The sequence below is a fragment of the Schistocerca piceifrons genome, chromosome 7, assembly GCF_021461385.2.
Source record: "Schistocerca piceifrons isolate TAMUIC-IGC-003096 chromosome 7, iqSchPice1.1, whole genome shotgun sequence".
Lineage (NCBI taxonomy): Eukaryota > Metazoa > Arthropoda > Insecta > Orthoptera > Acrididae > Schistocerca > Schistocerca piceifrons.
In genome coordinates this window covers 322322836-322336621 of record NC_060144.1, presented here as the reverse complement: position 1 = coordinate 322336621, position 13786 = coordinate 322322836, and the positions used below count along the sequence as shown (strand labels likewise).

Sequence of the window (13786 nt, the reverse complement as noted above, 5' to 3'; positions counted from 1 at the left end):
ATGAATCAGCAAAACTGATGTTCTAAAAGGAAATGCATCCCTGCATTATAAAGCTGAAAAACTACTTCCCATGACATCATGAAATGTTGAATTAGTTTCAAATGTCTGACAGCCAATAAAAACTAAAACTAAAATGTAAGATATCGTCATCATCTGAATAACCACCTGCAGTAACCAGTAGAAACGTACTTCCTCAATTATTCATGTTTAATACAGACTTTTCCCTCAGTGCATCATAATATACATTATTCATATTGTCAAATAAGTACAAGGCATTAAAAAAAGAACAAAGAGCTGCAAGGAAATAACACAGCAACTAGCTAAAAGTAAGACTGATGTTAACACATTCTGATTTACTGTATGCACATTAATGAAAGTTTCACATTGAGATCCCTTACTCTCATAGGAGTACTACTTGATAATTTCCAATTATCAACCTAAAAATGCTAGTCACATAATTAACACAGAGATAAGATAAACAACAGTGTCAGCACAGTATCACATGCAATTGCTGTTTATGCAATTGCTCTTTATAGCCTGGTCCCACAAAGAACAACAACATTTAACAATATTTACTTTCATTAGGTTTTAAATGATAATTTTATTGACAAACCTGTGGCATTTCAACATTGAGGTCCACAGTGACATCTGGCCCAACACAGCACTGTAGCCTCCAAGAGCCAATCAGGGAAATAGAAGCTGGTCGAAGAAATTGGAAGATACCTTTATTGCAAACAAGGTTGGGAATAAGAGGCATCCTTACTTTCAGCTTCTTTAGCCATTTCTGATTTGTAAGCTACAAAATAAAAGCAAAAAACAAAATATATTTGAAACTGTAGAACGTATTTAACTATTACCTGTATTTGTTATTAATGTGCTATTAACAAGAGGCCTGTTTGAAAAAATAACCAACTTTTTTCTCATAATCAAGTAATTTTAATCAAGTCACAGATATTCAGAACTGGTCTGCTTCAAAGTATCCCCACCCCCCTTTCCATGTTCACAAACAGGCAGTGTCGCTTCAGGACAGTTTTCAGTTTTGATTTTGAAAATAACAGAGGCACATGGGGCAAACTCTGGAGAGAATTGTGGCAGGTGTTTTTTTTTTTTTTTTTTTTTTTTGGGGGGGGGGGGAGGGGGGGGGGGTAAAAACTGGCAAAGTTCAGTGAGCAGGCTTGTTGTGATGAGGAAGGAACCATGAGTTGTCTTGCCACATCTCTTCTCCCTCAACCCAATTCCTCACCAAACACATGGTGATAACTGGACTGTCATAGCTGTAATCCCACACTTGTCTCCAGTTGGCTGGTTGGTTGATTTCGGGGAGGGGACCAAACAGCAAGTTCAGAGGTCCGATCGGATTGGGGGAAGGATGAGGAAGAAAGTCGGCCATGCCCTTTCAAGGGAACCATCTCAGCATTTGCCTGAAGCGAATTTGGAAAATCACGGAAAACCTAAATAAGGTCTGCCAGATGCGGGTTTGAACCGTCGTCATCCCGAATGCAAGTCTAGTGTGCTAACCACTACATCACCTCACTCAGTTTGTCTCCACTGATAATTTTTTTACATGGATGTTATGTCACTGTCTACTTTTTCAAGGAACAGCTCACTAACACTCACTGTATCATTGTTCTGCCCTTTGATCATTATACAAGGAACAAATTTTTTAGTGCATGGTAAAACTGTAGGAAAATTTGAGACATGTTAAATAGAAAAATAAAACAAACAAACAAAATTGTTAACAAACTAGTGTTCAATTAGATCAAATTAATGTTAAAAGATATTAATTTCACAGATCCATAACAGTTCTTTGCTCAAGGAGCTTAATCAAGAGATAGCCTTCAGAGAAGCTTTTATGAAGATATTCCAGTCTCCTTGAAACAATAATCTTGGACATTCTCCAGTAATGTGATACACTATTCATTGTGCCATAATCACATTTAGGGCTATGTACGATGCATCATTTATGAAGGGCTGTTTTCCACCTTTACAAGGGTCATTCAAATGAAATTGAGTACCTGACATAATGGGACCACAGAATGGTGCCATTCAAAAATAATCATCATCTGCATTAAGACATTTACCCACTGGGAGATGATGCAATCAATTCTCATCTCGTAGAACATGTTTGGTCATTGATGGATCCACAGCCACACCTGTTCTCGCACTTCCTCATCTGACTGAAATTGACATATATACATGTATTTTTTCAGGACACGAACGATGTGAAAAATGCATGGAGAAAGATCTGCACTACACAGAGGAAGTTGCAGAGTTTACCAGCCAAATCACTGAAGCAAAGCCTTTGTCAAATTCGCAGTGTGGGGGTGAGCATTATCACACAACAGGCTGCTTCTGCCTGACAGCATTCCCAGGCATTTTGACTATACGGCACATTGCAGATTCTACAAAGGTACTTGTGTGGACAGCTATGGATTTCTTTGGAGGGCGAGATATGGGACATTTCCGTTGTTAGCTTTACCATTTGCCGTCAGGCTATCACAATGCTGTCGGACGGAATCACCCTCTTGCACAATAATGCCCACCCCCACACTGACAATTGGGTAAAGGTTACGCTTCAGCAGTTTGGCTGAGAAACACTGCAACCTTCCTCCATATAGCCCTGATCTTGCACCATGTGATTTTCACATTTTCGGCAACCTGAAGAGAAACGTGCATGGAGTCAGTTTCAGTCACATGAGGAAGTGTAGGAGTTGGTACAATTGTGGATCTGTCAGTGGCCAACTGTGATCTACAAAACAGGAATTAATTTTCTCATCTCCCAGTGGGATAAATATCTTAACACATGTGGTGATTACTTTTGAATGGGATCATTTCTTCATCATATTGTGGTGGGTGTTCAGTTTTCTGTTGACTGCCTGTCATATATGCATGGTTCTAAAGTGGTGGAGGCAGCTCCAGATTTTGCTTGGCAGTTGCTTGCATGTGGGTGGCATGTCAATATAATTCACTGGTCTTTTCCAGAGAGTTGAATTAGATCATCACTAATCTAAATCGCAAGGAATAGGTTGATGAATATAGTTGAGATCTCGGACACACTTTCTGGACTTACGCCTGCTATGTGGAAGGTTAAAAAGAATTTCAATGATTGGACAGTCTGGGAACTGATCCACTGCAAACTTTACAACACTCCAGTACACTGCCTATTGTCAACTCAGATCTGGAGGCGCTGTATTAGACAAGACATCAGCTTGTTATGCTCAGACAAAACATTAAAACTCTCATCACATTTGTTTTAACATCTGTCTACAAATATGCCGCTGCCCTATGAAAATGAAATGTAGTCTAATAAATTATGAAGTACAGTCATTCGTACACAACAAATACCGCATATTGGAGGGTCCACTCACCAAGGCAAGAAGCCATGCATAGTAGAATTTTGGTCTATGCGATGATGAGTAAGGAGAACACCATCCTGTATCCATGGGTGGAAGCCTGTATAACACAGCCTTGTTATGGACTTTACCAGACGCAGCTTATAGTCTGCCACTTAAAGCCGCTCTTCCTCCCATCAACGCATGATTCTGTACCTCAACAGTAAGGCGATAGCAGGCAGGGGGATGGCACACTCAACTAACTAAAGATCACAACACTCCTCACAGGCTGCTACATCTGCCCTTTTGTTCCCTGCAATACCCACGTGCTCGGGCAGCCAGCAGAATGACACCTCCTTCCTCACTCTTTGTAACTGGAGGACATTCTGAACGACTTTATCTGCTGGGTACAAGTTTTACAGAGAGTGAAGGACACACAGGGAATCAGAACAGACAAGGAATTTAGCACACATTACAAATCTCATCTGCATCTGCTCCACTTCCCGCAACATCATGTATAACTCCATGTCAAAGATCATAAACTCATGATGCAATCGGAACTTGAGGACGCAATCACGGAAAACAACAGAGCAAACAAAGCAGCTCTCATAAATGTAGCTAAGGAGTTGTGGTGCTCACTTAAAATGTCATAAAATAATGTATTAAAAATATACACATATGTGCAACCTCTCCTGTACTGCACTAAATCTAAAATCCCTCTGGGCATCTGTAGCAACCAGGGTAACAGGCAGTTCAGACCCTGGATTTGGAGCTGAACTTGCTCCACACCAAGTGATGTGAGTTCACACATCGCATGGATCCCAAATGGCCTTGCTGCCCATGGATGATTGATAAAGATGTCTTCCATAGCTATACGAGCAATGATATGCTATGCTGGTGAAATGGGAAGGAGTTGCAGCCGGATGATAAGTGGATCCCCATCCCCAGCACAGAGACTGGGTATGGAGCACTTGTGCCTAGCTGGATCCCCCATGGCCTATAGTATAGTGTCAACAATCTTCAGGTAAGGACGCCTCGCTGACTGTAAACTGTGCAAGCACAGTCCAGCCACAATCGCTCTATAAAACTGGAGACTGGAGAATACATGCTCTGTCCACACCCCAAGACCTGTGGCTAAGACACTTCAAGATATTCAGTGCCTTCTGGGCCCTTGCCTTCAGGTCCTTTAGGTGTGCTAACCACAACAATTTTGAGTCAAAAATAAGGCCCAGAAATCTCACCCCCACTTTTTTGCAGAAAATGTAAACCATGTCTTTGCAGCCCACTCCTCTAAATTCTGCACCATAAGTTGCAAGCAACGAATTACTGCTGCAACAATGGAGGAGGAACACAAAACTGCAAAATCCCCACAAATTAGGATCATTTTACAGCTTTCTTCACCAAACACATGTAACTGTTTGTGGCTGTGGCAAAGAAGGTAAGACTTAAAACATTGTGCTGAGGGACACCATTCTCCTGCTCAAAATGACGCAACAGCATGATACCAACTTGAGACAAAAAAACTCAGACTGGATGGACCATATAAAGATGGGGACGCAACCACAGATGTCCCACTGGTGGGGCTGCCCTAGAATAATGTGTCTTCAAGTAGTCTGATGTGAAAGACTACACCAATACAGTGATGGTTTGTAGGAGAGTTGTGTGCTAACAGATGAGATCAAAGGTCTTTCTGTTCACAGGTAACCTAATATTGATTTACAGACACTTTTGAATCAGGAAAACAGTTCATAATACTGTGTTTGACTCAGAGCACCTTCTCCATAAACTTCCTTTATGTTTCTACAATTGTTTCCTTCGATTACTTGCAAAATTTTGCACCACATTGCTGTCCCTGAAAATCACTCATTACATGAACTGCCACAAATACTGTATCATCCTTTACTCAAACAACAGTAGCCTTGAATTAAACAAGATATTAATGATCTAAAACAATGTGTTTCCTTGGAAGGTTGTGATGGGTACAGAGCCACTTACAGTATGTCACTAAGATATTTTATTGCATGAAAAATAGAAGTTCCATAATTTTTTAAGAGACCTCATTAGTAGTCATTAAGAAAAAAATCACACTGCTCTCTATTAGCACAAAATAAACAATGTTAATATATGCAGTTAAGAAAAATATGCTCTGGAACATATGTAACAGAGTAAAGACTCAAAAAGTAAAATAAAGAGCACTTACCAGTACTGTCTAGCTCATGAATGAAAGACCAAAAATAAATTAATGAACAGTGATGCAACTACAATAAATCATTTATTGCAACAAATAAATAAATAATAATGAAGAGAGTGAGTCCCTTAGAATGTATATCATTACTGACAATTACAGCAAGAAGTCATTCTAACAAATACTTTGTCTTTAACACCATGAACCATGTGCACAGAAATACGAATGGCCAATGACATAGAAAACATCTAGATATGAAATAAATAACAGAAATTTATATATTAAGAACTAAAAGAAAAGTTGACTTGCTGAAACTGGAATTGAGCCTATAAAAAATGTAGTAAACACTAATTGTCCTGCAGACAGTAAATTTTTTTTATACTTTGGGACCAACAAGCCATGGCTGTACTGACCTAGACCATATCTGTCATACCTTGCGAGAGCAATGTCTCTCCTCTTTGGATGGCTAAAGGCTTTACATTTTAGCCCCTCCCAGCTCAAGTGGTGTTACTCGCAGTATTCTTGTTTTGAGATATTTAATGGTTAACTATAGTTAAATTCTTTTATCTTGGCGGTTCGCACATGCCCGCCCAGATGCGGGAGATTGCTGCATTGCCAGTTGCAAACGCCAAGAGAAGCAGCACCATAGTATAGTTCACAAACTTACGTTTAGGGAGAGCGCGCAGTTTATGAAGTAAAGTCACCATGGCCACATTAACCCTTTCACTGCTACGGAGATGTGCTCCCTGCATTCCACACTGTGCCCGATTTTGTCATCACTGAACTGCTCACCTGCGCAGACACATACATGGTGTTTCGACTGCTTTGACACACTTTATCATTCGATTTCACAAAAACTATTTGGCCCAAAAATTTGATTTTTACACATCTTCTTGGCTGATACCTTCCCCCCATAAATGACATAATTTTGTTTCGATGTTAAATGCAGTTATTGTGCAGCATTAAATGTAGTAAACCATTGCACGAAATTTTGAAGAGTTTGCACAGGTAAAAGTTCATAGCGTATACTTTCCGTATGGTCGGTTTTAGTTGCAACATGAAATTTCAAAAAATTACATTCAAACGAATAAAATTCATGAAGTAAAGTACTTCGATATTGTTTTTAAATTAAAAAAATATTAAGCACCGAACAAGGTCTGAATTCAGAATCTTTCACTTCACAGCTAAACACTTTAACCATTACGCTAACACAGCTCGTCACTCATTTGAATTCACGAAGCACTTTAAAATGTCACGCAAAATACCGACAAACACTGTTGGTATGACTATGAATTATTCACATTTCGTCGAATTACAATAGGAAATAAACAATTACCGCTGTTCTTTATTGCGAAAAAGCGGTTAGTGAGTATGATACAAGCACCTTTCCTTGCTATCGCCGGAATTAAGAGGCTTATTGCTTGTTTGGTTTAATTAATTAATAGAATATGAAGCAAGTGGTATAAAGAATGCTTTTTCCAAACTTTCTATAAAAGAAAGTGTGCTATCAAGGCATTGCTTTTGTTCAATTACTTTATTTATGACTGAACGTTTCTAAAACTGAAGACACTCGTCCGTGCTCTGCACTGCAGTCGAGCTCTGGCAACGTCGTTCTCTGTTCATTGGCTGCCTGTGTTTTGTGACGTCAGATGCGCAGAATGAACCTAAACTCGGCCGCCGTCGTAAATGACACGCACTTTAGGCAGTGTTATGAAAAGGGCAGATTGCTATTCACCATATAGAAAACATGTTGAGCTGCAGAGAAATGCAACAAAAAGACTGCTAAACAAATGAGTTTTCACCCAAAAGGCCTTCTCCTAAAGCAGGAAACAAACAAACAAACAAAAACACCCCCCCTACACACACACACACACACACACACACACACACACACACACACACACACACAAAAACCACTGTCTCTGCCCACTGAGTTGTGCTTGTGTGAATGTGTGAATGTGTGTGTGTGTGTGTGTGTGTGTGTGTGTGTGTGATGGATTTTCCATTGTTTAATGGTTTTCAAGGTTTGTTAAACAAAACCCAACATACTTTTTATATTAAACTTCGGAAAATTCAGGAAGGAATGTAACATTGCTTTTTAACCATGTATGTTATCAGAGCAGTTAACAATTTCAATCAATTTTATCTAGTTATAGACCTAATATAAGACCTCAAATGAATTTACACAGCTTGTATACATGACAGTCAACAACACTGTATTTACATAATCCTTGGTACTCATCGTAGCAAATAAGACAGTCACCTGCTGTACATTGTAGCTGTCAATTAGCTTGAGGGCCACCCGCCAGAGGTGTTCTTATTTCGGCACTGGTTTTTTAATCCTGCTTCATGGAACTTGGAGCAAGAACTTCTTTGCCTTAGTGGAGACACATCCTGCCTTGTGTTAATTAATTCTGAAAGCAAAGTGCTGAAGAAAATAGTTTTCTATGCCACAAGAAAACCACGACACATCAAGATATCTTTTGCACCTTGCCAAGAAGAACTGCTTCCATGCTGTTCATTTTGTCATCTGCCTCGACGGAACAGCCACATTACTGCAGTTTACAAGTCTCAATTACTTGCTTTCCATGAACGAGTAGCTTGTAAGTAATGACCTCACAATCTGGTGCTCTAGTTTGCAAGAGTGGAAGCTAGATTTTATTATGCAGGAATAACCACAGATTCTACAACATTTGCTCTAGTGGTCAGTTAGTTCAACCACCACTATGCAGCCAAAATAGCCAATGTCACCACAGCATCTCCTGTACAAGATTCATGCTGTAAAGTGAAGACAGAGTTGATTCACTGAGTGTCTAGATCACAAGAGAAGCACATATGGCAAATGTTAATGCAAGAAGACATTGAAGACAGAATGCAGTCACAATACCTGAGGGACCTGTGTAGTAAAGTCTGCATGGGAATATACTCAGGAATAGCCATCTTCCAGCTCAGTCTAATTCACAGTAGCATCTCAGACAGAAATTCCCTACGACACTGTTGCAGATCTGCTCTGGCTCATAGAATTCAGGATGCAATAATGCTGCAGTCAGTCAGTGCTGTAGTGACTTCGTGGGACAGTGTCTTGTTATCAGTGGTAATGCAGGTGGATTATGATTGCCTTCTGAGGAAGTGGACACACTGTCAATTGAGCGAGATCCTGGCGCAACGCGATCACAATAGGGATAGATGTCATTACTGCAGAAGATCAGACAGACATTCCAGAATGAACTCATCAGATCTAGCGATGCAGAGCAGTCACCTGTACGTTTTTGCTTTCACCAGAAATTTGGGAATCAGAGGTGCAAGTGCACATCACCTTGCACCAACTCAAATGACAGTGGCAGTCAAACATAGTCCTAGCCAACTGCCATACAGTCTCTCAGTATCTCTATAGTAGTGATTGGAAAATTGAATAGAAATTTCTTTTGGACATAGGCTCGGATTTATGCATTTATCCATAGACTTTCTTGTATAATTGTTGGCCACCAACTTTGTTCTGCCTTTCTGCCACTAACAATTCATCAATAGCCACTTATGGTACAGAAAATATTGAGGTGGACTTAGGGCTCTGTCATCCTTTCATCTGTTATTTTACTGCAGTGGGTGTCACAGAGCCTACAACTGGAGCCAACTTCCTGGCTTATTACCTTCTGTAACATGACGAAGCAAATGCACAGCTCACCAACAGTATCACCGGACTTTCTGGTTCTTGATTTCAATGCAGTGCAGTGATTCATAGCACCAGGTTAGTTCAAGTGGCACAAAGCAGATATGCCAAATTGCTGGAGAGTTTCCAGCCGTAACCTGACCACCTGCCACGTCGAAGGAGGTACGTGACAATACTGTCCATTTTATCAAAAATATCAATGGTTTGCCAGCTTCGTGTCACCCCAGACATTTAGCTCCCAAATGCAAAAGTCAGAATTTAGCTCAATGGTCAGGGAAGGTGTTATTCACTCTTCTTGTAGTCCTTGGTCTTCACCTCTCGTCCTGTACTCAAAATCCATAGTGTGTGGCACCCTTGTGGTGAATACTGAGTGCTGAATGCAAGAACACCAGACAGATATCCAGCACCTTTACTAAGAGGCTACAATTATGTTCTCAATTATGCAACTACGTTAGCATACTGGTCTCAACAAACGCTAATTCCTGTGGCAAATATAGACATTCCAAAGACTGCTATAATTACTCCATTCAGTTTATTCGAAAGTCTTTATCTGACATTTGGTTTGTGCAATATTGCTCAGTAATAGCAGAGGTTCACTGACTGTGCTGCAGAAACTGTCATTATGTTTTCCATACTTGGATGAGATCCTCGCCTCTTCACCCACAGCAAAAACATCAACAACACCTGATGGAGGTTTTCAAATGCCTAGAATAGGATGGTGTGATGATGTTGAAGACTGCTAAGTGCATTTTCGTCAAGCCTCAGATTAGCTTTCCCGGCCTTATTTGCTTGCGGAATCATTGCCAATACCAGAGTAACTGGAAGCCAACATGAAGATATAAGGACTGGAGACTAAACTAACTAGAAGCTATGCTGATTGTTTGCGATGCTGAATTTTTACTAGTGACATCTGCCCCCTCAGCTGAATTGCAAGAACCACTAACTGCAGGACTTACTGGACTCAAGACTGCTGAGAATTCATCCATTCACTGGACAGATGAGATGAACTCTGCTTTTAATGCAGCAAAGCAAAGCCTAGCATATGCTGCACTCTTGGCATACCCTGCTGGCCTCCTTCTTGTGTAAGCTCTCCACTTCTCAAAGGAAATGGAGTAGTTATGTCTTGAGCTTCTGCCAGTATATGAAGCAATTAGGTGTTTCTGGCCATAGCTGGCGACCAGAGAATTCATGATATTTACTGATCACAAGCCACTTATCTAGGACTTCAGTCAGAACAATAAAAAGTGTTCACTACAGCAGTACAACCACCTGGAATTTATTGCTCAATTTAGCACTAATATCCACCACATTTTCTGTACCAACAGATTGGTTACCAATTGTCTGTCACGTGTAACAGTGTGACAAATTTTACTGATTTTGATCTGCTTGCAAATCCAAAAGAATCTGATGAGGAACTCCAAAAGCTACCACTCAATGTATCATCCAGCCTTCAATTACGACTTGTTAACATTCCTGATTCTGACATCAATCTATAGTGTGACATTTCCAATGGAAGATCACACCCATTTATGCGACCCACTTTCCACAGACTGTTTTCGACAGCCTCCACAACCTATGGCACTGTGGTGTTAGAGAATCAGCTCGCTTGGTGTCAAAACACTTTATCTGTTCTGATTTGCAGAACCATCAAGAGTAAGTTCGCACGTGCTTTCATTGTCAGCACAGTAAAATAGCCTATCATGTGAATGTGCCCCTGGAGAATTTCCAGACACATCCATGCGCTTCGAGCATGTGCACATTGCTGTTCTGGGTTCACTTCCTCCTAATACTCAGTGTCCTCTATTTACTGCCACTGATCATTTTACCCACCGGCCTAAAGCTATAGCAGTCGACAGAATATTGTGAAGACGCTAGCCTTTGCCTTAACTTCAAATTGGGTTTCTCACTTTGGCTGTCTGCTATAGATTACTATGGACTGTGACCAACAATTCTAGTCAGAGTCATTTAACCAACTCAGCAAATTCTGTGGCACACTACATTACCAGACAACCAGTTACCACCTGGTGAGCAATGGTATGAGCGAATGATGGCACTGATCTCTACAGGTTGCATTAATGAGCAACACTACCAGCTAGACAACTGTATTATCTACGGCCTTACTTGGCCTTCGCACTATCTACAGATCAGACATAGACTCATTGTCAGTGGAGCTCACATGTGGCAAGACACTTCAGCTGCCAAGCAAACTCATCAATATGAGCTCTTCACAGCTAATGGACTAAGATTCATAAGATATCATGTTGCATGAGGAACCACTCTGCATCCATTTGCCCACACCAAGCCTCCAAACACAAACAGCACCTACTTTCATGCATTGTAACCTGTAAAAATGCATGCATGATATTTTGCATACAGACTGTGTCAAACCATCTCTACAAACTAAGGAAGGCCCACTTTGGGTGATCAAAAGAAGGGAATGAACACTGGACATGGTTCTAAAAGGTAACAATACTACTGTCTCAATTAACAGGATAAAACCAGCATATTTATTTCCAGAAATGCTGCTTACACTTGTGTCTCAAAACCGGCCACAGCCTCAAACAAAAGTATAACTATCCAAAACAGACTCATACCCTGACTGAAGAAGAATGCACTCCAGATGTCGAGTTCATTTACCAACAAGATATCTGAATGATCCTCCTCTTCTCCCTAGAGTGGCTGATGCAGCAAATGAGACAGTCATCCACTGTACATCATAGCTGTCAAATAGTTTGTGCCCCAGCCACCAAAGGCATCAGCAGTTGTTTGTTTCATGATGCTCCATGAGACTTAAGAGTGAGAACTTCTTTCCTTAATTATGAGACATCTCACCTTGTGTTAATTAATTTTTAAAACAAAAATTTGGAAGAAGAGTGATCTCTACACCACAAGAAGTTATCTGCACCAACTACATTGTGTCCAGAATTTTTTTGTGCCACATCAAGAAGAATTGATTCCATGCTGTTCATTTCACTGTTTGCAAAATCTGTTTCAAAGGAACAATGGCTTCACTGCAGTTTACATGACTCAGTGACTTACTTCTCATCAATGTGTATCTTATAAATACATGTTGTGTTATTTAGATTATAATGAAAAGGATAGATTGCTGCTCACCATATATACAGGAGATAGTCACAGACACGCACAAAGAACACAGTGGTATACATTTTAGCTTTCATCCAAAATGCCTTTTCCCAAAATCACTGTCTCCAGCTGCTGCTGCTGGACAGCAGGCTATGTCTGCTCCTGGTGGCAGCAGCAACCTGGAATGGTTGGTGGGGTAAGCAGGAGGCATGGGGAGTGGAGGGGACAGGATAGATAGTAGGAGTGGGGGAAGGTGAAGTGCTGCTTGTTGGGGAATGCAGACTCTCAGTAGTGAGGCATAGGGAAGGGGAAGGGGGAATAGTAAAGGAGACAAATAGAGATAAAGAAAAAGACTAGTGAGTTTGTGGTCAGACTAGAAGGTTGTGTAGAGCTGGACTGGGAGTAGGAAAGGGGACAGACAGATGGAGGATAGGGACTAGCAAAGGTTGAAGCCAGAGGGTTTATGTGAACATAGGATATATCGCAGGGAGAGTTTCCACCTGCGCAATTCAGAAAAGCTGGTGTTGGTGTGAAGGATCCAGATGGCACAGGCTGTGAAGCAATCACAGAAGTGAAGCACACTGTGCCAGGCAGTATGCTCAGCAAATGGATTATCTGGCTCTCTCTTGGCCACAGTTTGGCAGTGGCCATTCATGCAGACAGACAGCTATCATGCCCATGTAAAAAGCACCACAGTTGTTGCAGTTCAGTTTGTAGCCCTGCCTTCGATGGGATAGAAGAAGCCTCTGACTGGGCTGGAGAAGGTGGTCATGGGAGAATGTATGGGACAGGTCTTGCATCCAGGTCTATCAGAGGGATACGTCCCATGTGCCAAGAGGTATGGCGCAGGGGTGGAGTACGGACCGACAAGGATATTGCAATAGTTCAGTGGGTGGCACAGTACATTATGGGAGAGGTGGAGAGGATAGTGGTTAGGATAGTCTTAATTTCAGGATACGAGAAGAGCTAGTCAAAACCCTGGAAGAGAAAGTGATTCACTCCATAGCTGGGTGGTACTGAGTCATGAGAGGCATTCTGCTTTCTGGCCAAATGGCAGGTATGTAGGGGGAGGTAGGTGGTTGGAGAGACAAGGCAAGTGAGAGCTTTTTCAACACAAGGTTGGGAGGGTAATTTCCATCTGTGAAGGCCTCAGTGAGACCCTAGATATATTTGGAGAGGAACTGCTCATCCCTCCAGATGCAACAACCAACGGTGGCTAGCTTGTGGCAACTGATGAAGTGGAGGTATTGCTTCAACATGCCAATGTACATCAACTGTAGGACATTGACATAGATGTAGAAGATTAGGGTTTAATGACCCTGTATACTGAAAACATTCCTATTGAAACTGTTAATTAATACTTTCTATGTTTGACAAAACCATGTGTATTTTATTTGTATCATTCGAAGTCTGGCCAGAAAGGCTCCAAAGTACAGAGTATATTTTTTTAACAGATTTATCACAAAACTTCCACACACATTCTCATGAGCCCAACAGGATGATGATTCAGTCTACTTC

At 41.0% G+C, this 13786-nt stretch overlaps 1 protein-coding gene across 1 annotated transcript in view; it reads right to left on the bottom strand.

The window, feature by feature from the left end:
- Positions 1–13786, bottom strand: part of LOC124805161 (nucleolar protein 6) — a 137413-nt gene that overhangs the window by 87283 nt on the left and 36344 nt on the right. The window contains exon 5 of the mRNA XM_047265641.1: positions 614–796. Within this exon, the coding sequence (XP_047121597.1) occupies positions 614–796 (183 nt within the window). The remainder of the gene's footprint in view (positions 1–613; positions 797–13786) is intronic.